The sequence below is a fragment of the Bubalus kerabau genome, chromosome 1 (assembly GCF_029407905.1).
Source record: "Bubalus kerabau isolate K-KA32 ecotype Philippines breed swamp buffalo chromosome 1, PCC_UOA_SB_1v2, whole genome shotgun sequence".
NCBI lineage: Eukaryota > Metazoa > Chordata > Mammalia > Artiodactyla > Bovidae > Bubalus > Bubalus kerabau.
Genome location: NC_073624.1, coordinates 212068644 through 212089558, shown reverse-complemented (window position 1 = coordinate 212089558; position 20915 = coordinate 212068644). Strand labels below are relative to the sequence as shown.

At 58.9% G+C, this 20915-nt stretch overlaps 1 protein-coding gene across 1 annotated transcript; it reads right to left on the bottom strand.

Annotated features, from left to right (window-relative positions):
- Positions 1 to 28: 28 nt before the first annotated feature.
- HCN2 (hyperpolarization activated cyclic nucleotide gated potassium and sodium channel 2) lies at positions 29 to 20363 on the bottom strand. Its single transcript, XM_055552662.1, has 8 exons — positions 19714 to 20363; positions 10090 to 10513; positions 8928 to 9089; positions 7489 to 7707; positions 6265 to 6411; positions 2951 to 3191; positions 2624 to 2788; positions 29 to 1352 (listed from the first exon to the last, which is right to left on the bottom strand). The coding sequence occupies exons 1-8, from the start codon at positions 20361 to 20363 to the stop codon at positions 646 to 648; spliced, it is 2715 nt and encodes a 904-aa protein (XP_055408637.1). The 3' UTR covers positions 29 to 645.
- Between the last annotated feature and the right edge of the window lie 552 nt (positions 20364 to 20915).

Below are 20915 nucleotides of genomic sequence, written 5' to 3'. Positions count from 1 at the left end.
CCCCGCCGAGCAATCAGACGCGGCAGGCTGGGCGCCAATGCTGTTGTTTATTGCGCGGAATGGGGGTGTGGGAGTTAGTGGGGCGTGGGGGGTGCGGTGGGCGCTGCTGCCTCAGCTCGTCAGTACATTCATCACGACGGCGGGGACCCCCGGCCTCACCCTCACGCCGGGGCGCTGGAGGGAGAAGGGTGTGCCCGCTCCGGGGAGGTCACCGCGGATGCGCCTGGACAGGGACTGGGCTGGTTATTGCATGAGCCCAACGGAGGCAGCGGGAAGCCGGCAGGCCAAGTATTGCACTTAGAAACCAATCCTCGTCAGAGGGCGGGCGCGGGCAGCCTCCCCGGCCCTCTCCCCTCGGCCGCGGCCAGCCCGTCCCCCCTTCACAGTTGGGGGAACTGAGGCACCGAGGTGAAGGGAGCCCCCTCGCCCGTGCGCGGCTGCTGGGGGCAGGGGCGATGTGGGTGGGCGCAGGGCGATGGGGGGATGGGGCACGGTGGGGGCTGTTCCCACCTGCCCGGGCCGCCCGTCCGACTACAACTACCTACATCTCCTCTATGGCTTCTGGGGCAGGCGGCCCGGGCTGCGCAATGGCATGGCTTTGGTCTGGGTGACGGCCCCGCCCCATTTCGGGGCGGCGCGTGAGGGTCACAAGTTGGACGAAAGGCGTGAGCGCGCGGAGTCCAGCGGGTCGGGTCCGCCGGTGGTGCCCGGTGAGGGCGAGGCTGAGTCCCTTCGGTCCGGGCTAGGCGCTGCGACCCGGGTGGCGGGCGTGGGCCCCAGGCGCGGCGTGGAGCTGCTGGCCGGTCGCGCCGTGGCCGCGGGGCCGGGTGCGCCGTGGGGCAGCGAGGGCTGCGAGGCAGACAGCGGGCGCGAGGCGCGGCTTAGGCGCCGCGCAGGTAGCGCAGGCCCAGCGCGGGGCGCAGCAGGGGAGCCGGGTGCGCCACTGAAGGGCGAGGTCCGCGGTGCCCTGGGGCTGGCAGGCGCGCCAGGGGGACTGGCTGCGGGGGCGGGTCCAGGCGAGGCGGCAGCAGTGGCAACAGTGGGCGCGGGCCCCGGGGGCAGGCGGCGCACGAGGCGCGGCGAGCCGAGTGCCAGGGGCCCAACAAGCGGGCGTGCGACTTGTGGGCAGAAGCTCATGGCCACGGCCTGCTGCAGCGTGGCGATGGCTGAGGTGCCCTGTGGAGGTGGCGGTGGTGGTGGGAAGAGGCCGACACGCTGGCCCAGCTCGGCCTGCTGCACCATCTCGCGGTCATACTTGACAATCTCCTGGATGATGGCGTTCTCCTGGTTGTTAAACACGCCAGAGTTGAGGTCGTGCTGCACCTTGTGTAGCAGGATGGAGTTCTTCTTGCCTGGGGGCGGGGCGGGGGGAGGTGTCAGAGGTGCCAGCCTCTGCACAGCAGGCATGCCTGGGCGCCTCCTCCAACCAGTAGGCCAGTGTCCTAGTGCCTGGTGTGCCCAGCAAGCAGGTATTGGACCCTGACTGCACAGCCAGCGTGAGCAGATTCCAGTATCTGCTGCGTATAAGAAGCTGAAATTGTGCACCTACTGTATACAGAAAGCAGGAAGCAGGCACCTTTATGTGTAGCTAACATGTGGAATTCCTGCTTGTACACAGTCAGGAATTCCCGTGGTGTGCCTTGCGCGCTGCCTTCAACATGCTGAAGGTCTATGGTATATGTAGCAAGCTGCTGTTGAGCACTTACTGTACATGGTACATATGTTAAGCACCTATTGTATAGAGCTACATTGTATGTGCTTGTTGTCTATAAACATACTGAGTATTTTTTCTGTATCCTGGGAAGTCCTCTTTCTGTTGGCTCTCCTCCCCTCACACCCTCTCTTGGTCCTGCAGCCATTCATTGTGTCTGTTCCCACACACGGTACCAAGGGCCTCCCTGACTCCTGCATCTAGTCTTCAGCTAGTGCTCAGCCATTTCTGAGATTACCCCTTCCACTGCCTCTCCCCGGTTCCCCAGGACACCCCCCAACACACACACAGGCCAGGCTCCCAGAGTCCTCCTGTATACACACAGCCTCATAGGATACACATCTGATCAGGTCCTCCCCTGCCTAGAATCATCCATAGCTCCCTGTTGCTTCTGATCTACAGTCCATATGCTTTCCTCTACCACCCACTAGGGCTCTTGTGCCTGCCCACCCCTCTCAAGCCTCCCTCCTCCCAGCTTCCCTGACTCCAGGTAATCTAGGCCCCTTTCCCACCTCAGGGCCTTGGCACATGCTGTGTCCACTCCCAGGTCATGCCCTCTGTCTTTCTACTGGTAACACCTACTCATCTGGGTCTCTGCTTGGAATCACAAGGAAGCTCCCTGCCCCCACACCTCTCCTCTGTGACAAGCCTGAGGGTGGCTGCCACATCCTCCTCAGGGGCCACATTGTCACCTCCTGGCACACAGCAGGTTCTCAAATACTTGCCTGCTGAGCAGAAATTTCCTCTTCCTTGGGAAAGCCAGGCTGTATTTAGTCAAGGGAGAAAATGGGTTGGGAAATCTGGTCCCAAGACCAGAGAAGAGGCCCTAAGGGTCAGCTAGGCCATAGCACCACCACCCCCCAGACTGTCCCTGCTGGGCGGCCACTGAGGCTGACCGCTGTGTCCACTCACCAATGCGATCCAGGCGGTCAATGGCGACTGTCTCAAAGGCCCGCCTCATCATGGGGTACTCCTCCAGCACCTCATTGAAGTTGTCCACACTCAGCGAGTAGAGGCGGCAGTAGGTGTCGGCCCGCACGCTCGCCGTGCGCCGGCCCCGTGTCAGCAGGCAGATCTCTGCGTGTGGCCAGGGGTGGCGGCCTCACTGCTGGGCCATCCCCCAGGGCCCTTCCAGCCAGCGGAGCACCCCAGCTCCCCTCACCCAATCTGGGGTCCTTCCTGCTGCACCTGTGCCCCTAAGCTTGCCACCCTGGCCTCTGGCTCCCCACCAACACTCACCCCCGAAGTAGGAGCCATCAGACAACTTCATCTCCTTGTTGCCCTTGGTAAGCACACTGACCACGCCGTGTTGGATGAAGTACATCTTCTTGCCAATGGTGCCCTCACGGATGATGTAGTCGCCTGGCTGGAAGACCTCAAACTTGAGCTTGGTCAGCATGGCTGTGACGAAGTTGGGGTCAGCATTGGCGAACAGTGGCATGGAGGCCACCAGTTTCCGGCAGTTGAAGTTGACGATCTCCTGTGGGGGTGGGAGGGGGACAGTGTCAGGCTTCCTCATCTTATCTTCCTTTTGGAGGTTGCACCTCTCAAATTCTCCGTCTGTGAAAGCAGTTGTACACTTCAGCCCAAAGACCAGCATCTTAATAGGCAGTTTTGCCAAGGACAGGATCAGGGAAAGATTCCCTACTGTTTAACTCTGTGTTGGCAACACTGGTCGATGCTGTTAGACATGGGAAAGCATTCCAGCATTATAAGAACTGGAAAGGAAAAAGTAAAATTATCTCTTTACTCTTTCTATTAATAGGACTGCCTGAAAAACCCAAAAGAGTCAATGGAAAACTATAACAAGGGAAGTTAGTCAAAATAGCAAGTGATTTTTAAAAAACAACATGAAAACCAAGAGTCTTAAAGTGAATGCATGGTGTAGAAGACAGGGTACCATTTATCTTTGGTGGAGAAGCTTTGGGGGATGGGAAGATTTCATGTTTGATCTGTGTAGGGGTTAAGTGCGGATTTTACTTGATAGAATGTCCATCAGGTGAGCCCTGATGACAGGAGGGGCACTTTTCTCTAAGGTACATTTCAATAAGAAGGAGTGCTTACCATAAAGAGAAAACCCAGCTTTTTGTACAAACAAAGCCACTCCAAAGAAGATGCAATGCGTGAGAAGACCCTGTATCCACCCAGATAAAGAGCTACATGAGGTGGCGCGGCATGAGTTTAACAAGACACGTCCAACCCTACATGAAGATGCACTGAAACCCCCCAAAGGCACAGAAGAGCCATGAACACATGCCGCTTACCATCTCTGACACAGGAGACACCCTTTCTCCCTGGGTAGGGCCACAGTGCACAGCCTGTGGAAATGCTGCCTGGCTCGCTTCTTAACAACCAGGGTTGTTCACTCAGAATACACAAGCAGAAACATCAGGAAACCCATGACTAAAGAAGAGCAGGGGGCTTTCCTGGTGACTCAGTTGGTAAAGAATCTGCCTGCCAATGCAGGAGCCACAGCTTGGATCCCTGATTGGGGAAGATCCCACATGCCACGGAGCAGCTAAGCCAGTGTACCGCAACTGCTGAGCCTGTGCTCTAGAGCCCGGGAACCGCAGCTACTGAGCCTGTGTGCCGCAACTACTGAAGCCCGCACACTCTAGAGCCTGTGTCCAGGAAACAAGACACTGCAATGAGAAGCCTACACACCCTAGAGCCTGTGCTCTGAAACAAGAGAAGCCACCACAATGAGAAGCCTGCACACCGCAACTAGAGAAAAGCCTGTGTAGCAACAAAGACCCAGCTTAGCCCAAAATAAAAGAGAGCAGAGGACTCAGCCTCCAGGGCACCAAAACACACTGAAAACTTGTGATACAAACAGTGTGGGTTTGGTGCACACAAAGCAGACAGGCCTGTGGGCCAGATGAAAAGTCCAGAAACAGACCAAGCACAAGGGCGGTTCACCCAGAGCCTGAGGGTGCAGCCCCGCAGCAGGAGAGCCTGGACCCTTCCTCACACCAGTTCCAGGACAGGTTCCAAAGGCATCAGGGATCCACATGCAAAACAGACTACACATATCGGAAGAAGACACAGGAGAATTTCTCTAAAACCTAGGTGTATAGCAGGCAGGTGTTAGGTACCTGCTTTGTAGAGTGAGCATGTATACTGCATGCCTGCTATACACAGAGAGGAGATATTGAAGACTTGTGTGCAGCAGTCAGGTTTGAGCACCTGCTGTATGCAGCAAGCATACATGGAATACCTGTTGTACACAGCAAGCATACACAGAGTACCTGATGTAAAGAGCATAAAAATTCCACATGGGGGAGAAACCACAATCAGCAAGGTTTAAAGACAAATGGTGGGACTTCCCTGGCAGTCCAGTGGTTAAGATTTCACCTTCTGATGCAGGGCTGCAGCAGATTCAACCCCTGGTTAGGAAGCCAAGATCCCACACACCTTGTGGCCAGAAAACCAAAACGTAACACAGAAGCAATAGTGTAATAAATTCAAGGACGACTAAAAATGGTCCATGTCAGAAAAAAATCTCAAAAAAGACAAATGGTCACGGGGTGGAAATCTACATCACCAAGAGGTAAAGTCCTCCAGGTTTTTAGGGAATTCCCTGGCAGGTCCAGTGACTAGGACTCGACGCTGTCACTGCCAAGGGCCCAGATTTGGGTTGATCCTTAGTTGAGGAACCATCTGGCAGCCTCATGGTTTGGCCAAAAACAAAACAGTGACCAGAGGGGAAAGGGGTAGGTAATTGAAGAGTTTGGGATTAGCAGATATTATATGTAAAATAGATAACGGTCCTACTATGTAGCACAGAAGGCTCTTAACCTGTAATAAACCATAATGGAAAAGAATCTATAAAAGTGTGTATAGATAGATGAGTCACTGCTGTACACCAGAAACTGACAGCATTATAAATCAACTGTGTACTGTGCTAAGTTGCTTCAGTAGTGTCTGACTCTTTGCAGCCCCATGGACTGTAGCCCACCAGGCTCCTCTGTGGATTCTCTAGGCAAGTATACTGGAGTGGGTTGCTGTGGCCTCCTCCAGGGGATCTTCCCAGAGGATCAACTATACTTCAATTAAAAATAAGATTTTCTAAAAAAGGCCAAAAGTTCCGAAGGAAAACAAAAGTTACGGACAATTCACAGAAACACAAATAAACAAGCCCTTGATCACAGGAAAACTCTCCCAAAAGAAGAGAATGCACCTGAGTGTAGCTCCTTGGGGCACACCTCTCACTGAGCATTTGGGAACCATCTCCCAGGGCGTCCCTTGTGTCACCCTCAGAGGGATCGAAGGGTGCGCCCCTCCCTCGCCTCTCTGGGCACCACGAGCTCCTCCCTCAATGCGAAGGAGGGGCTCAGAGAGGGGGCACTGGGAGTGCGGACACCTGGAGGCCCACAGGCGTCCATGGTTTTGTAACAAAATGGATGGAGAGCCGGAGGAACCCTGTGGAGGGACAGGACAGAAGATGGCTATTTTCTGCCTATATCCAGTTTTGCCAGTTTAACTTGATGTAAATGTCTAAGTAAAGATCAAATACAGATCACCAGGAGCTAACTTCTCTCAGAACCCCCTACCTCCCTCAGGGGCCCGTTGAGCTCGCCCAGGATGCTGTCCTCGTCGAACATCTTGCCCTGGTAGCGGTGCTCGTAGTAGTCGTGGATCTTCTGGCGGAAGTCGGCTGGCAGCTTGTGGAAGGACATGTACTGCTCCACTTGCTTGTACTGTAACAGGATGGGGGGGCCCGGGTCAGCAGTGTCTGCTCCAGAGCCCCAGCCTGAGTGGGCCTCAGCTTATGACCATGACAACATGGGACACTCAGGGAATCTGAATTTCAGATGAACGGCTAAAATGCCCCCGATAAGTTTAACCCTGGCAGTAAAAGTTAACTCCTGTGTCCTGAATATCTTCTGGCAACCCCTCCCACCGCCTCTGACCCTTTGGTGGCCCCCTCCTCGATGATCTTTTTAGAAATCGCCAGCCCAGCCCATCCTGAACAGGGCTGGGGGCAAGGGCACCAGTGAAGGGTGCCAGGCCCTACTGTCCCCAGGGTGGCACCCCCAGGGGAGCTCGGGCCCCGCTTCCGCGCTAGCCCCGCCCAGCCACAGCTGTCCTGAGCTCAGCGGAACCCGTGACGGCGGGCGGGTGGCGGCACCAGCTCGTGTTTGGGTGAGAGGCTGGTGGCTTCCGGACAGCCGGGGCGCCTGGCACCAGGCCCAGCTGACCCGGCCGACCTGACTGCTGGGCCACTGCTGGGGGTGCGGCAGCTGCTGGGCCAAGGCCAGCCCTGGGGTAGCAGTACAGGGACAGTGGGGCAGGGTTTGGGGAACTGGGCCACCCTTGGCCCGAGGGAGGGGAAACTGAGGCAAAAGACTGAAGCTGACCTCCAGGAAGTGCTGGTCTATGGGGCCACGTTGGACTGGCCCCAGGGAGGCCAAGTCCCAGGACATCCTTGCTTCCCAGAGGCCTCCCTTGTGTCCTTGAGCAACCCCAGCACCCCCACCCTTCCTGGGACAGCCCAGAGACACCCCTCACCAAGGGGTCTCCTGGCCCTGTCCTTTCCCCTTCATCGGCCCCCGTGTCCCCTCTAGACTTCTTCCTCAGGGCTCTGAGCTTTCTCACTGTCCTGTGAGCTGCTCCCCCTACCAAGGCAGGGGGGTGTTCAGTCTTGATCACAGCCACAGACCCTTTTGAGGTCCCCATCCCCTCTACCCCTCTGGCCTCCATCCTGAGCACAATGCATGGAGCTGGAGGGATGTGGGGTGAACCCCATACCCTCGGCAGTTCCTCCCCCCTCAGACCTTCTCCTGGTACTGGCGCCTTGAGGAGTCCAGCGACTGGATGAGGGCGGTGGCGTGGCCAATGAACATGGCGTAGCAGGTGGCACCCACGATCATGCTCAGCATGGTCAGCCAGATGTCCGTCATGCTTTCTGGCGCCTGCCGCCCGTACCCGATGCACAGCATGTGGCTCATGGCCTTGAACAGTGCGAAGGAGTAGAGCTCGCTCCATGAGTGGTTCTGCAAGTCCAAGGGTGGGTGGTGGGCAGGGGCTCACAGTCCCCAGGGAGCCTCTTGACAACCGCCCCCCCCCCCTCCCAGGGCCCTGCCTGCCCACCCTTCCCCAGGCATCCAGCTCCCTGTGTCCAGAGTCAACCAAGGGGAACTAGATTCAGGCAGCCAACGTGATGTGTACACGTTACAGCAACTCAGCAGAGGGCCGGCGTGAAGCCACCTCCCCACTTCATTCCTGGGGAAACAGGCTCCGAGCAGCTAGAGTCCAGCCCTGGGTGTTCAAGAGCCCTCACCACTTTACAACTTCTGATGAGTGTCTTTGAGGCCAAAGAATGGGGAAGTCCTGGGGACAGTGAGCTGAGGACACTGAACTGATCAGAGGGGCAGGGTGGAAGAGGCATCAGACAGGACCAGGAAGAAACCCACCACCCCCTGCCAGTCCTCAGTTGAACCAGCGGGGAGGGGCAGCAGGCCCCGTTCAGGAAACAGGACCACATGCCCGGGTGTCCGGCCAGACAATGAGCTGCCTCAGCCAGGCAGCTGTGCCAGGCGCTGGGCTGGGCGCCCAAGGGTTTTCCCCTCCACTGCTCCCGCCCATTAATGCCCACCTGCCCTGTGCCCCAAATGCACCCCAGCGGGAGAAAGACTTGTTAACAGTCTCAGCCAGAATGCAATAGGTGCTCCTGAATCTCCCAATTTATTACTTCTCAAGACCGATGATACCACTTTCCCATTTGAGGACTATGATAAAATTGTCATTTAAACACACGGGTGCAAATAAAATGGGCTTCCCAGGTGGGTCAGTGGGAAAGAGTCTGCCTGCCAATGCAGGAGATGCGGGTTTGATCCTTGGATTTGGAAAATCCCCTTGAGAAAATGGCAACCCATTCCAGTATTCTTGCCTGGAGAATCCCACGGACAGAGGAGCCTGGTGGGCTGCACTCCAGGGGGTCGAAAAGAGACATGACTAAGCAACAGCATGCACACAAATGCGTGCAAATAAAAGTGGAATGGATCACAAAACACAATAAGCAGATGACGTGATTTCTAGAGGGGAGAGGGGGACAAAAGCAGCTCTACTGCCCTCAAACGGCAAAGGATCTCCATAGTTCTGGACCTGCAAGGCTCCAACTGGGACAGCAGCCCAGCGGAGCGCTCACCACCAGAGAGGGTTTCAGGTGCCCTGTGCTCCAGGCACGCAGGGGGGACACGAGCGCGGGGCTCACCACCATGCCGTTGATGGAGACCCAGCAGTTGCGTGGGAAGTCCTGAAGCATGGGCACCAGGAACTGCAGGCAGCCATCCCAGTGGCAGAGGAGCAGCATCATGCTGATGAGGTTGCAGATGCGCATGACGGCGCTCGCCAGGTCGTAGGTCATGTGGAAGATCTAGGGGCGAGGCAGGGCAGCTCACGTGAGCGTCCAGCAGACCCATGGTTACTCATGCTCCAGCAGTGGGAAGACACAGTCCCCCACGAGGGGCAGCCCTTACCTCCTTGTAGCCCCCACTCCCCATAGGCCTTTCAAGGTAATGAAGTGCCCTAGACTAGAGAACGTGGCCCCTTACCAGCCTGCCACCCAGGCACCAAATCTCTGCCTGGCCAGCCACCCAGTGTCCTCTCTGAGGACCACTGCCTCTTCCAGTGACCCAGTCCCCACCGACACCCCCCCTGGCAGCCTGTCGCCGTCCTGGAAAGTGCTGGTGACTGAGCCCGTATGGTGGCCAAGGGTTGCAGAAGTCAGGTCACACTGAGTCCAGAAGTGGGTCTGAACTTGGGAGAGAGGGTCAAGACTTCACTTCTTGGGGCCTCAGTTTCCCCATTGCCAACAGGGCTGTGAAGTCTGCCTCTCACAGGGCAGAATGAAGGAAGGGCTGCAGATGTGTCAAGGATTCATGCAGTGCTTTCTGTGACCCCACTCCCCAGCAGGTAGGGGCTCCTGTGGCCACGCCCCTAGCTCCCCGCCCCCAATCCGCCCAGGTTCCACCCGTGTTTCCCAGGCCCGTCTCCGCAGCTCCTGTAACTCCGCCCAGTGTACTCAAGTGACACCGCTACTCTTGTGTGTCTAATCCCGCCTGTCTTCTCATTGTAGTACGCCCCTGGACCCTGCAGCACCCCCCGCCAAGGGTCTCCCATCATGGCCCGGCCTTTTTGTTGCCGGTGCCTCCTGTAGCCATCGCCTGGTCCCATCACAACGGCATCCTCACCCATCACCACCCCCTCGCCCATCACAACCCTGCCCCTACATCCCAGCCCAGTTCCAGCCCATTACGACCCCACTGACCCCACCCTTGCCTCTGTGCCCCAGCCCCACAGGCCCTGCCCACCAGCCCCGCAAAACCCCGCCCATGCCCTTGGCCCCGCCCCTGCGCCCACGCGCAGCCACTCACCTCCTCCCACTGATGGATGTAGCGGATGAGGCGCGACAAGCGGAGCAGGCGCAGCAGGCTGAGGATCTTGGTGAAGCGCACGATGCGCAGGGCGCGGGCCGTCTTGTAGACCTCAGAGTCGATGCCTTTCTCCACGATGAGGAAGATGTAGTCCACGGGGATGGAGGATACGAAGTCCACCACGAACCACGTGCGCAGGTACTTCTTCTTGATCTTCTCGGGGTCCAGGATGATCTCCGTGTTGTCCTCGATCACAATGCCCGTGCGGAAGTTCAGCACCAGGTCCATGAGGAAGAATGTGTCCGAGACAACATTGAACACAATCCATGGGGCCGTGGTCTCGTCCTTGAAGAAGGTGATGCCCACGGGGATGATGATGAGGTTTCCCACCATGAAGAGCAGCATGGTGAAGTCCCAGTAGAACCTGGGGGCGAGGTGCAATGAGTCACGACTCTGCCTTTGTGTGGGGCCCTCCTCTGAGCGCTTCTGCCTGGCCCATTGTGCACGCAGGTACCATTGAAGACCAGCCCAGAACTCGCATACTCCAGCGAAGCTGACAATTTGCCCCCACCCCGGGTCATAGTTGGTGAGGGCTTCCCAGATGGCGCTAGTGGTAAAGAACCTTCCTGCCAATGCAGGGGATGTGAGAGACACAGGTTCGATCCTTAGATTGGGAAGATCCCCTGGAGGAGGGCAGTATTCTTGCCTGGAGAATCCCATGGATCGAGGAGCCTGGAGGGTTATAGTCCATGGGGTTGCAAAGAATAGGAAATGACTAAAGCGACTTAGCACACAGGGCTAGTGTGGACCTTGCCTCCAGGAAGCCCTCCCACATCCCAGATTGCACTCTACTGCTGCCTGGACTCCTCCAGCCCGGTTCCTCTCACAGGCCCAGCGTGACCGTCTTTCTTTGAAGAAGTCAGAGACCTAGAATAGCCACTCAAAAATTGACTAAATGTTTCCTGGGACCAAAAAGGTCCGATGTGCCTGGCATAAGGTTGGCGTGCCAAAGGAAGTAAGGCTGAGCAGGGAGGGAGGAGACAAGGGAGAAACTGGAGGGGTGGGGTGGGGATTGGCTCCAGGAGTGTTGGGTGGTTGGGCGGTGGCTGCAGGTATGGGATGGGTGCCAGACAGAGTGCAGGACCCCCACCCCCACTGGGTTTCCCCGTAGGGCACCAGAAGGTTGAGCAGGGGTCACTGGCTATCCCTCCATTTCTGAAAGTGCTCAGGGTACGGGGCGGGGGGCGGAGGGGAGGCGCTGGAGACAGGGAAGAGGCTGGGGTGCCCCAGGGGCAGGGAGAAAGGAAGAGGAAGGCCTGGCAGGCAGAGCACAGGGCCAGGCAACAGAGGAACCTGAGTGACCCAACTTGGCCAGGCTTGGATGTTTCATGTGATAAATATGCCTAAAAATGGGATGACTGGTTGCTTCTGCTGCCAGACCCACACACCCAGGACTGATAATGTGTGCCTGAGGTCAATTCCAGAATTCCACCTGGGAATGCTATGCTCTTGCGAAACGGCCTGTCATTTGAGGAATAAATCTATCAACAGCCGGGCACCGTGTCCTGAGTTCAACATTCACCCGTGAGGACAGATGGACGCAGCAAAGGCCACATGGAAAGATGCCCAGCCCTGCAACAAACAGGAATCAAAACTACTTGATGCGAAACTGTCCAGCGCTGCAGAAAGTTAAAGTTACCATGTGGCCTGGCAATTCCACATGGGTCCTGGACCTACACCCAAGGATGGAAAGCAGGTATTCAAACAGACTCTTGTACACCAGTGTCCACCATGGCATGACTTACAGTGGCCAGAATTGGAAACAATCCACGCATCCATCAGTGGATAAACATAATGTGTTCCCTCCACACATGGGAGCATCACTCAGCCACAAAAAGGGGAGAAGCCCTGATATTCGCTACCACGTGAATGGACCCTGAGAACATGGTGCTCAGTGAGAGAAGCAGACACAGGAGGACACGTGGGGTGTGATTCCACTGATGGGAAACGTCCAGAACAGGCAGATACACAGACACAGAGAGTGGGTTCCTGGTTGTCAGAGGCTGGGGAGTTTCTGTTTGGGAAGATGAAAATGTTCTGGCAAGGATGAAAGGTGGTGATAGAGCAACATTGTGAATGTACTTAATGTCACTTGACTGTACGCTTTTAAATGGTTAAAGGCCAAATGCTATGTTGTATTTATGTTAACACATGTATACAAGAGAACACCGAGGACCAGGATCTTAGCGATGAAGGGATGCCCCAGATCGGGGTCTGAGGCCACACTCCCTGTCAAGATTCAGACAAAGGATGGTCTAAAATTCAGAACAGAGTCCTTTGTTTGATTTTGCCTCTCACAGTGCAGGGAGAGACGCCCACCCTGAGGTGGGTGTCCTGGGCCATCTGGTAGGCCAGGCGCCCTCCCCATCATGGCCAGAGTCCCCACGTCCTCTTGGAGAAGATTCTAGTGTATGCAGGCAGGACAGGGCTGAGGAACCCTCAAAGCCTGCCACTTCCTGGACCTCCCTCAGACAGAAAAAGAGACTGAGGTTCCCAGGGGCTGGAGGGACTCTCCCAAATTAGCACAAACTAACAGAAAGGTATAAACAGCAGTGCTGACCTGACTACAGTGAGCACCCTGATTTGGGAGACGCAGTGGGTTGGTTCTCTCGGGAGCAGCCCTGTTAGGGAAGAGGAAGCCTGGTGGGCTGCCGTCTATGGGGTCGCACAAAGTTGGACACGACTGAAGCGACTTAGCAGCAGCAGCAGCAGCATAGCACCTCACCTGCCCAGTAACCCAGGCCTTCCACTTCGGGGAACTGATCCCAAGGAAATCATCCAAGAGGAAGAGAAAAAAATTAAAAAGTGATTTGTAACAAGATGTTCACAGCAGCCTGGTCTGCGAGAGCCAAGCCTGGAAAGGACCCAAAGTCCAAAACGGTGGTGACAACAGCCAGGTCTGGGCTCCTGCCCACTGGCAAGTGTGACCTTGGCAAGTCCCTCCAGCCCCTGGGAACCTCAGTCTCTTCTTCTGTCTGTTTGGGAGGAGCCCAGGGAAAGGCAGGGTTTGAGGGTCACCTGGCCCTGTCCACCCACACGTGCTGAGGGCTTCTTCCAGTGGCTGTGGGGACTCCAGCTGGGAAACCCACCTTGGGGTGGAGATAGATGGAGACCTTTAGAGATGAAAGTGTCAACATGATCTGGGGTGAGTGATAAGGGCAGAACAAAGGACTGCTCCAAGTTCAAGGCCTTCTTTACATAAATCTAGAGCAGATGTAGGGCTCAGACCTCTGATCTGCATCATCTACTCAGCCTTGAGACCCCCAGGACCCCAGCCCCAACCTGACTGAGGGGCCTCACCTGCCTGCTCCCTACCTCCACCCCCAGCATGTCCACAGCAAAGCTCCTAACTCCCCGCTTTCTGAATTGAGACCTTCTCCCCCAGCCCCAGTTTTGGGGTTGAAGGGCTTATGCCTGAGGACAAAGCAAGTAGGAAAGAGTAACTGAAGGCCAGTGAAGAAGAAACCTCCAGAGAGCCCAGAAACCCATGAGAGGGGGTTAGAAACAGTCTAAATTGGGGGGCCTAGAAATCACCAGGGTGGGGCAGAAAGTCTAAATGGCCAGAAGCAGAAGTGCTTCCCCTCCCCAGGTGACACATCACAGACGTTCTCTCCTTTTGTTCTGCAGTCAGGGTGTGGGTAGGGGGGCAGGTGTGGGCAGGGGGGCAGGTGTGGGCAGACACCACACTTCCCCACTGACAGACCAGAGAGGTGGCCCAGCCTTGGGATGCGGGGTCAGAGACTTGAGAGCCAGCCTGCCACCCCTGGGCCTGTCCTGTCTACTGCCCACACTGCCAGGATCTCCACCTGCAGGCCTGAGCCCTGGCCAGTGCCCCTTGGTCACTGGGAACTATCCCTGGTTGCCCAGGGTCTCAGCCTCATCTCCTTCAGCCAACGTGGTCCTCCTGGAAGGTGGGCAGGAGGAGGGGACTGAGGCCTGGGGTATAGGTTCCAGGCCCCCCTCGCCTGTACCTCCACCTCTCCTGGGCCTGCCTGCCCCCTTGGGCTGTGCAGCCCCAGGGCTGATCACTCTCTTCTGAGCCTCCATGCCTTATCTGCCCAATCCCGGCAGCCCCTCCTACAGTAGGCCATCTCAGAGACCTCCAAAGACCCAGAGATGCCCTCCCATGACCCAGAGATGTCCTCCCCAGAACTCATGGACCCACCCTGGGATCCAGAGACTCCTCAGGACTCAGAGACCTCCCCCAGGACCCAGATACCTCCCAGTATCCCCAGGACTCAGAGACCCCTGAGACCCAGAGACATCCCCCAGGACCTAGAGACTCCCTGGGACCCAGGGACCCTTGGGACCCAGAGACCCCTCCCACCAGGACCCAGGGAACACCCCAGGACCCCAAGAACTCCCAGGACAAGGTCAGGGCTTCAGGGTCTGGGGTCACAGCTACCTCAGTTACCCAGGGTCTTTGGGGATGGTAAGTAAACCCTGTACTGAGAAGTCCTCCCGAACAAACAGACCCCATGAGAAAACACTCAGGCCCTGGTTCCCACCTGTGCCCAGATAGGAACTGGGTCCTGAAAGACAGCAAGGCCAGGGCTCCCAGGCAGGAAGTGGGGGGCTCAGCACAATGACCCCAGCACTCTGTGAACAGGAGCACTCAGAACCCTCTCCCAGGTGGTTCTGATGTCAGTGGGGCCCACCGGGAGCCCAGCACCTACTCCAGCAGCTCTCCGGCCTTTCTCTGTGCAGATGGAGAAACCGAGGCTGGAAACAGTTAAGTGATGGAAGCCAGGCAGTCAGACCTCAGGACCAGAGCTGGGGACCACGTGATCACCCTCCTATCTCCAGTGCTCCAGGCCCCTCCCTTCAACTCTGGAAACTGGACAAGCAGCCTGTGCTTCCAGGACCGGGCAGGCAGGACTAGGCAAGGGGCCGGCAGGGGCGTCCCAGGAGCCTGAAGCTGGTGGCCATGGACATGGTGAACAAGGGCAGCAGCTCCCTCCGTTCCAGGTTGGAGAACCAAGAACTGGGCAGGAGGCAGTCTAGGAATTATGGATCAGATCAGGCAAATCCCAGGGGATTAGGGGCTGGAGATCTGCAATTAAGGATGAGCCTGGAGGGGTGGAAGGGGGGGTGGTGGAGGATTAGGGCCTGAGCCCTTGGACATGAGTTACAGATCCCAGGCAGGTGTCAGTGATCTGGAAAGGGAGACTCCCCGGGGGAGGATTCTTGGGTGATCCCAAGACAGGGCAGACTGTGGGGCCAACTGGGTGCCAGGCCAGGGGGATACGTGGTGACCAGACAAACCTGTCAGTCCCTCGGGGCCCCAGCCCAGGTGGGGAGCTGGATGTTCCACACAGACAGAAAAATGACTGGGATGCTTCAGGGGGGCTGCTTTAGCTAGGATGAATCAGGAGGGCTTCTCGGAGGAAGTGGCATGTGGGCAGAAGATGGAGAAGGGCCACTAGGCAAAGTACAGGGCACTGCATCCTGGGCCCAGGGAACAGCCAGCATGGAGTTTGCCTTTTGGGCAGCTGGAAGGCCTGGGGCTGGAGCAGGGGCATAAAGGGAGGTGAAAAGCGATGAGAGGTGTGGGAGCCGGGCTCTGTGGGGCTGTGGGGGCCATGGCCGGAGTGAGTTTAAAGTAAGAAGGACAAACATCCCTGCCAGGAAGGGGTGGAGGGTGGTGTTCAGGCAGGAGGTGGGGTGGCCTGTGCTCGCTGTGTTTGGGGGAAGTGAAGCAGGGTCTTTCCTGAGCAAGTGAGTAGCTGAGGAAGCTAGCTTATATAAAGTAAACTCTCCCAGCATTCCCCCTGAGCCCCCAGGTCATGCCCAGGCCCTGGATGTGGACACAGGGCATAGGTGTGTGACAATCTGAAGCAGGGAATTCAAGGACCAGAAGCTCCAACTTCAGGCAGGAACCCCGTAGAGTGACAAGGGGTCCCGACCCCCCATAGGGACAATGAAGCTCCCTTCCTCCCTGCTGGGTGGGCCTGGGCCACAGGTCTTCCACCTGGGAAATGGGTATGTCCACTGCCCCCAACTCTGAGTGCTGGATTCAGAACCAGGGAAGCTCTGGGCCCCGTTCCTGTCTTGCCTACCCTCCCCACCCCACCCCACCCCCACCACCCCTGGGATAATTCAGGGCTTATTCTCATGAGCTGACGCATCCTGATCTCCCACTGATCCATAGGGCCATCTGGGGCAGGAGAAGGCCTCTAGTCCTGTTGGATCTTCAGGCCAGTCCTCTACCACCCCAGGCTCTTGGGGTCCCCTAGGGTGTCACAGATACAGGCCAGCATCCACAGGACCTGGCTTTGTCTGAACTCTGCTGAGGGCCAGGGAAGGGACCCACTTCTCTTTTCCCTGCAAAACCAGGCCTTCTGGTGGCACACAATTTGGGAACATTGAGCAGCAGGAGAGACTCAGGTCAGAACTCAGAGGAGCTTACAGACTTGGAAACAGGATGAAAGGCTCTGGGAAGCCACCGCCCATACTCTTTCTGGGGAGATAAGGCCACTGGCCCCCCATCCCAGACATGCCCAGGCCCCCACTCAACCACAGCTGCCTTGATCCCCAAGTGACCACCATCCGAGGAGGTGAAGAAAGTGGCAGAAGGAGTGGATGGTCCAGAGGGGAGAGCTTCCTGTTGTTCCTGGAACATGCTTTTCCCCTCCCCAACCCCACAGACGCTCGTAGACTGTATCCAGGCGCCAGCTCTAGGGTTACCCACAGCCCCATGAAAAAGTGAAGACATGCCAGAAGGGGTTGGGGCTGGTCCTAAGCTGCCAGGAAATGGGGCTCATGACCTGACTCACGGCCTCACCTGGCACCCACATGGGCCCCTCAATGGGCTCCCCAAATCATCCTGGCCCCCCCTGCATGCCAGGCCCCAGGAAACCATGGTGGGGGAGTGTGTGAGCGGCCGGTAAATGTATCAAGGGGGAAAAGGCCGCTTCCAAGTGCACAGGTGGCGCAGGCACAAATCGGATCAAGAGAAGTGGGGTACACCTTGAATTTGGGGAAACTGAGGCAGGGAAGCCTGGGAAGGGCTCCAGGCTATACACAGGGACTGCAAGCCTCACTACAGACTTCCCCAGCCCCTCCGCAGCCTGTTCCAGACCTTGTGCTCCTCTCTCCAAGCCTCGGTCTGGTCACCTTCCCCAAGAGCCCTCCTCCCCGAGGCCTCTGCTGACACTCCCTCTCCCTGGAAGCCCTCGTGGTCCTTGGACTGAGGCGTGGCTGCAGCTGTTCCAGCTCATCAAACGTGAATTGTCCTGTCGTCCATGCCAGACAGGTGCCAGGTCAACCTGAACAAAGTTGTTGCTCAAGGAAGTGGTCCTAGGGCTGGTGTGGGAGCCTTGGCCTCTTGGCCTCATTTCCCTTCTCAGTCGTGTCCAGGGCTCACCTGGGCACCAGCGCGGACAGTGTCTGCACCATCAGGTCATCAGCACAGACAGAGCCAAGTGTGGACAAGCAGACCCAAGGACCCTCCCTGCTGCTCTATGAATGGTTCTTAAAACTAACACACACCCATGAACACAGGATGCCTTTGTTCCTCTTGTTTCTTCTTGGCCTGGACAGGACATGGCCAGAGACCAGCTTGCCTGACAATCCAAAGTGCGGATTCAGAGGCCAGCCTCCCTAGGCGTGAATCCCCATTCTACCTGGCTTGGGACTAGCTGTGTTGCTTTGGGCAAGTGAATTTACCTCTTTGTGCCCCTCTCCTGGTGTGTAAATTTGGGGTAGCTGCACTCCAACTTGGCAGGATCTTAGGGTTTTTACCTTGACTGGCTTACCTTGTCCCAGCTACAGGCCACACATGCCCCTTCCCTCGCCCCCACCCCATTGATCACCCCCAGTTTACAATGTACCTGCCCAGGGACACACAAATGACTGTGCAGGACAGGCAGAAGGATGGGGACATCCAGCTCCTTCTCCCAGCACCACCATCCCTTCTGCAGCTGAGAGGAAGCTTGGGCCACCCACTGTCCTGGGGAAGCTGCAAACCGACGTGCTGGAGGGGACAGGGGAATGACTACTTTCTGCAGCTACCTCCCGGTGCCCACATGTCCCCCATATCGCTTTCCAGCCAGCTGGTGTTAGCCCCCGGTTCATAGGGGGACCAGGTGGGCCAGAGAGCCCTGGAAGTCAAGTCCATCCCCATTTCACAGACCAGAACCATCTACAGAAGGATGCAAAGCCCCCAGGCAGGTCGGGACCATCTGGAGGCACCCCCCCGCCCCCCACCACCCCATCAGGACATGACCCTGGGACCTCTGCCCCTGGCCTCTCCGCAAACCCAAACCTCTAGTCAAGGCTGCACTCACCTCCCAGGAGGGTCTGAAGGGTGAGGAGCTGGAATCATGGACTTTCCTCCAGCCTCTACCCCTGACTTGTGTCCCTGGACCTCCGTTTCCCCAGCCGTCCAGAGAAAGGGAGAGTCCCGCAGCCCCTTTTCACAGCTCTGGGAGTCCAGGGGCAAAAGACCTCCTACTCCAGAGGAGGGGAGACCCGAGACTCGCGGAAGGAGAGGACTCGCGGAAGGACAGGATCCGCAGGCCTCCGGACTGCTGTCCGTGGTGCTGAAACCGCATCCTCCCTGGGAGCCACAGCCAGTAGGCGAGCGGAGGGGGGCACACAGACCCTGTGCACCCTAGCTCACACACTCCAGTCAGGGGCACATCACTAAACACACACACACACACACACACACACACACCATCTCTCCCCAACATACAGCCGCGATCTGCCGTGCAGACACACCCCCCAGAGCGCTCGGCCTGCGCCCCCAGGACCCCCGTCCCCCGCAGTCACATGCTCTTGATCACACACACGGACTGCAGTGACAGGCATCGTTTTCACTCGCAGGCCACACAGCGCACGCCCAGGAACGGAACTGCAAACAAACGCGGCATGACCCTGCTCCAGCCTCGCTCTGAGCCTTTCCACGCACCAGCCGGCTCCACATCGACAACCCAACCACTGACACCTGGGCACGCCACCCGGCCGCCAGAGCTTATGAGGCTGAGAAGAAACGGCCGTGGGATACCAGCACGCTCAGCATCCACTCCTCGCGCAACACCCAGGCCCAGGGACCCGGGGCGCGCCTCTCTGCGGCGTGGGGCGCAGGTGGAGACCGTGGGATCCGGCGTGTCCACTTAACCCTTTCTCCGCCAGCCTCTACGAGGCGCGTCCTTCCCGGGCGCCCTTCCTTCCTCCTTCCTTCCGCTCCTCCGCCTCCCTGGCGCCCACGTTCCCCTCTATTTGTCCTCTCCGCCCCTCTGCGCTCAGACCCTGGTCCTGCGGCCCGTGACGTGCGCCCACTCGAAGGGCGGGGAATGTCAGGTTGCGTGGGAGGGGGCGCGCCAGGGTCACGGCACGAGCCTGCGTGCAACTCCCAGCGCCCCTCCAAGGGCGGCGCCTTTGGCGCCCAGGTCCTTCTGGGGCGGGTCCCGGACTCGCCCGAGGTCACTGAGGGGGGCCCGAGGTCACCCGTGGGGCGCACCGCCCCGCCCTTCCAAAAGCGCTCCCAGGACGGCCTCCGCGCGCGTCCGTTCCTTGTGCCCCTCCGCGCGGGCCGGCTGGCCCTCCGAGCGACAGTACCTGAAGTCGCTGTAAGGGTGGATGATCCAGGCCCCCGCTGACTTAACGCGCTCCTGCTCGCGCTCCACGGCCTTCTGACTGCCGAACATCCGCAACGAGAACTTGTTGACGCCCGGCTGCAGGAGCGCGCCGAACTGGCGCTGCATGAAGCTGGCCTGGCTGCCGCGCGACTCCCCCGCCGGGCCCGCCTCCTCGCTGCCCGCCTCGTCCGCCGGCCCGGGCCCGGCGCCCGAGCCCGGCCCGGGCCCCGGGGCTGCCCCGCGGCACGAGAACGACACCTTGGGACCCCGCGCCGGGCCCTCGGACCCCGCGGGGCTGCACTGCGGCTCGCCGCGCCCGCACTCGCCGTTCGGGCTGCCCTTGGCCGTGCTCGCGGCGCCCGGGGTGCCGGGGCGGCCGCAAGAGCTGTCTCGGCTGCGGAGCCGGGCCCGCGGGCCGCCCTCATCTGCTGCCTCCGGGGGCGCCGCCTCGGTCCGGGGCGCCTGCTGAGGGGGCGCCGGTCCGAGCCCCGGAGGGGGCGCGGGTGGTGGCGGCGGCTGCGGCTGCTGCTGGGGGGCCGCGGGCGGCGGCGGCGGCGGCGGCGGCGGCCCCGGCGCGGGGGTCGCGCCCGGGCTCTCCCCGGGCCGCCCGCCGCCCCCGCGCGCGTCCATGGCGAGGCGGCGCCGGGCAGTGCGGAGCGGAGCCGCCGCCGCCGCCGCCGGCCGGAGCCCAAGGGAGGGGGGAAGGCGGGGGTAGGGCGGGGCGGAGCCGCGGGGGGCGGAGCCGCGGTCGCGGGGGAGGGGCGGGGGTGGGAGCCCCTCCTCTGCCCGCGCCCACTCCCGGCGCGCCCCGCCCCGGTCCTGCGCCCGGGAAACTGAGGCCGCCGGGTCGGGGACAGTCCAAGGTCACGCGGCTCAAGATCTTGGAGACCCGATCAAGCTGAGTCCCAGAAGGGGAAACTGAGGCCCGCGAAACGGAAGGACGCGCCCAAGGTCACCGAGCCCAGCCGCGGAGCTGGGGCCTTGGCGCGCAACCTTGGCGAGGGGCCTTCTCCTGGCGCTTCGGTTCTCCTCTCTCCAGAGGGCAGAGCGGGGCGGGAACCACTGACGCTGGGGCTCGGAGAAGTGGGGCCGCCCCCCCACCCGCCCCTGCGACAGCCTCCCTCCTTTCTGTAGGTTTGAGAATTTCCATAATAAAAGGCCACAAGAGCCCTTCCTTGCCTT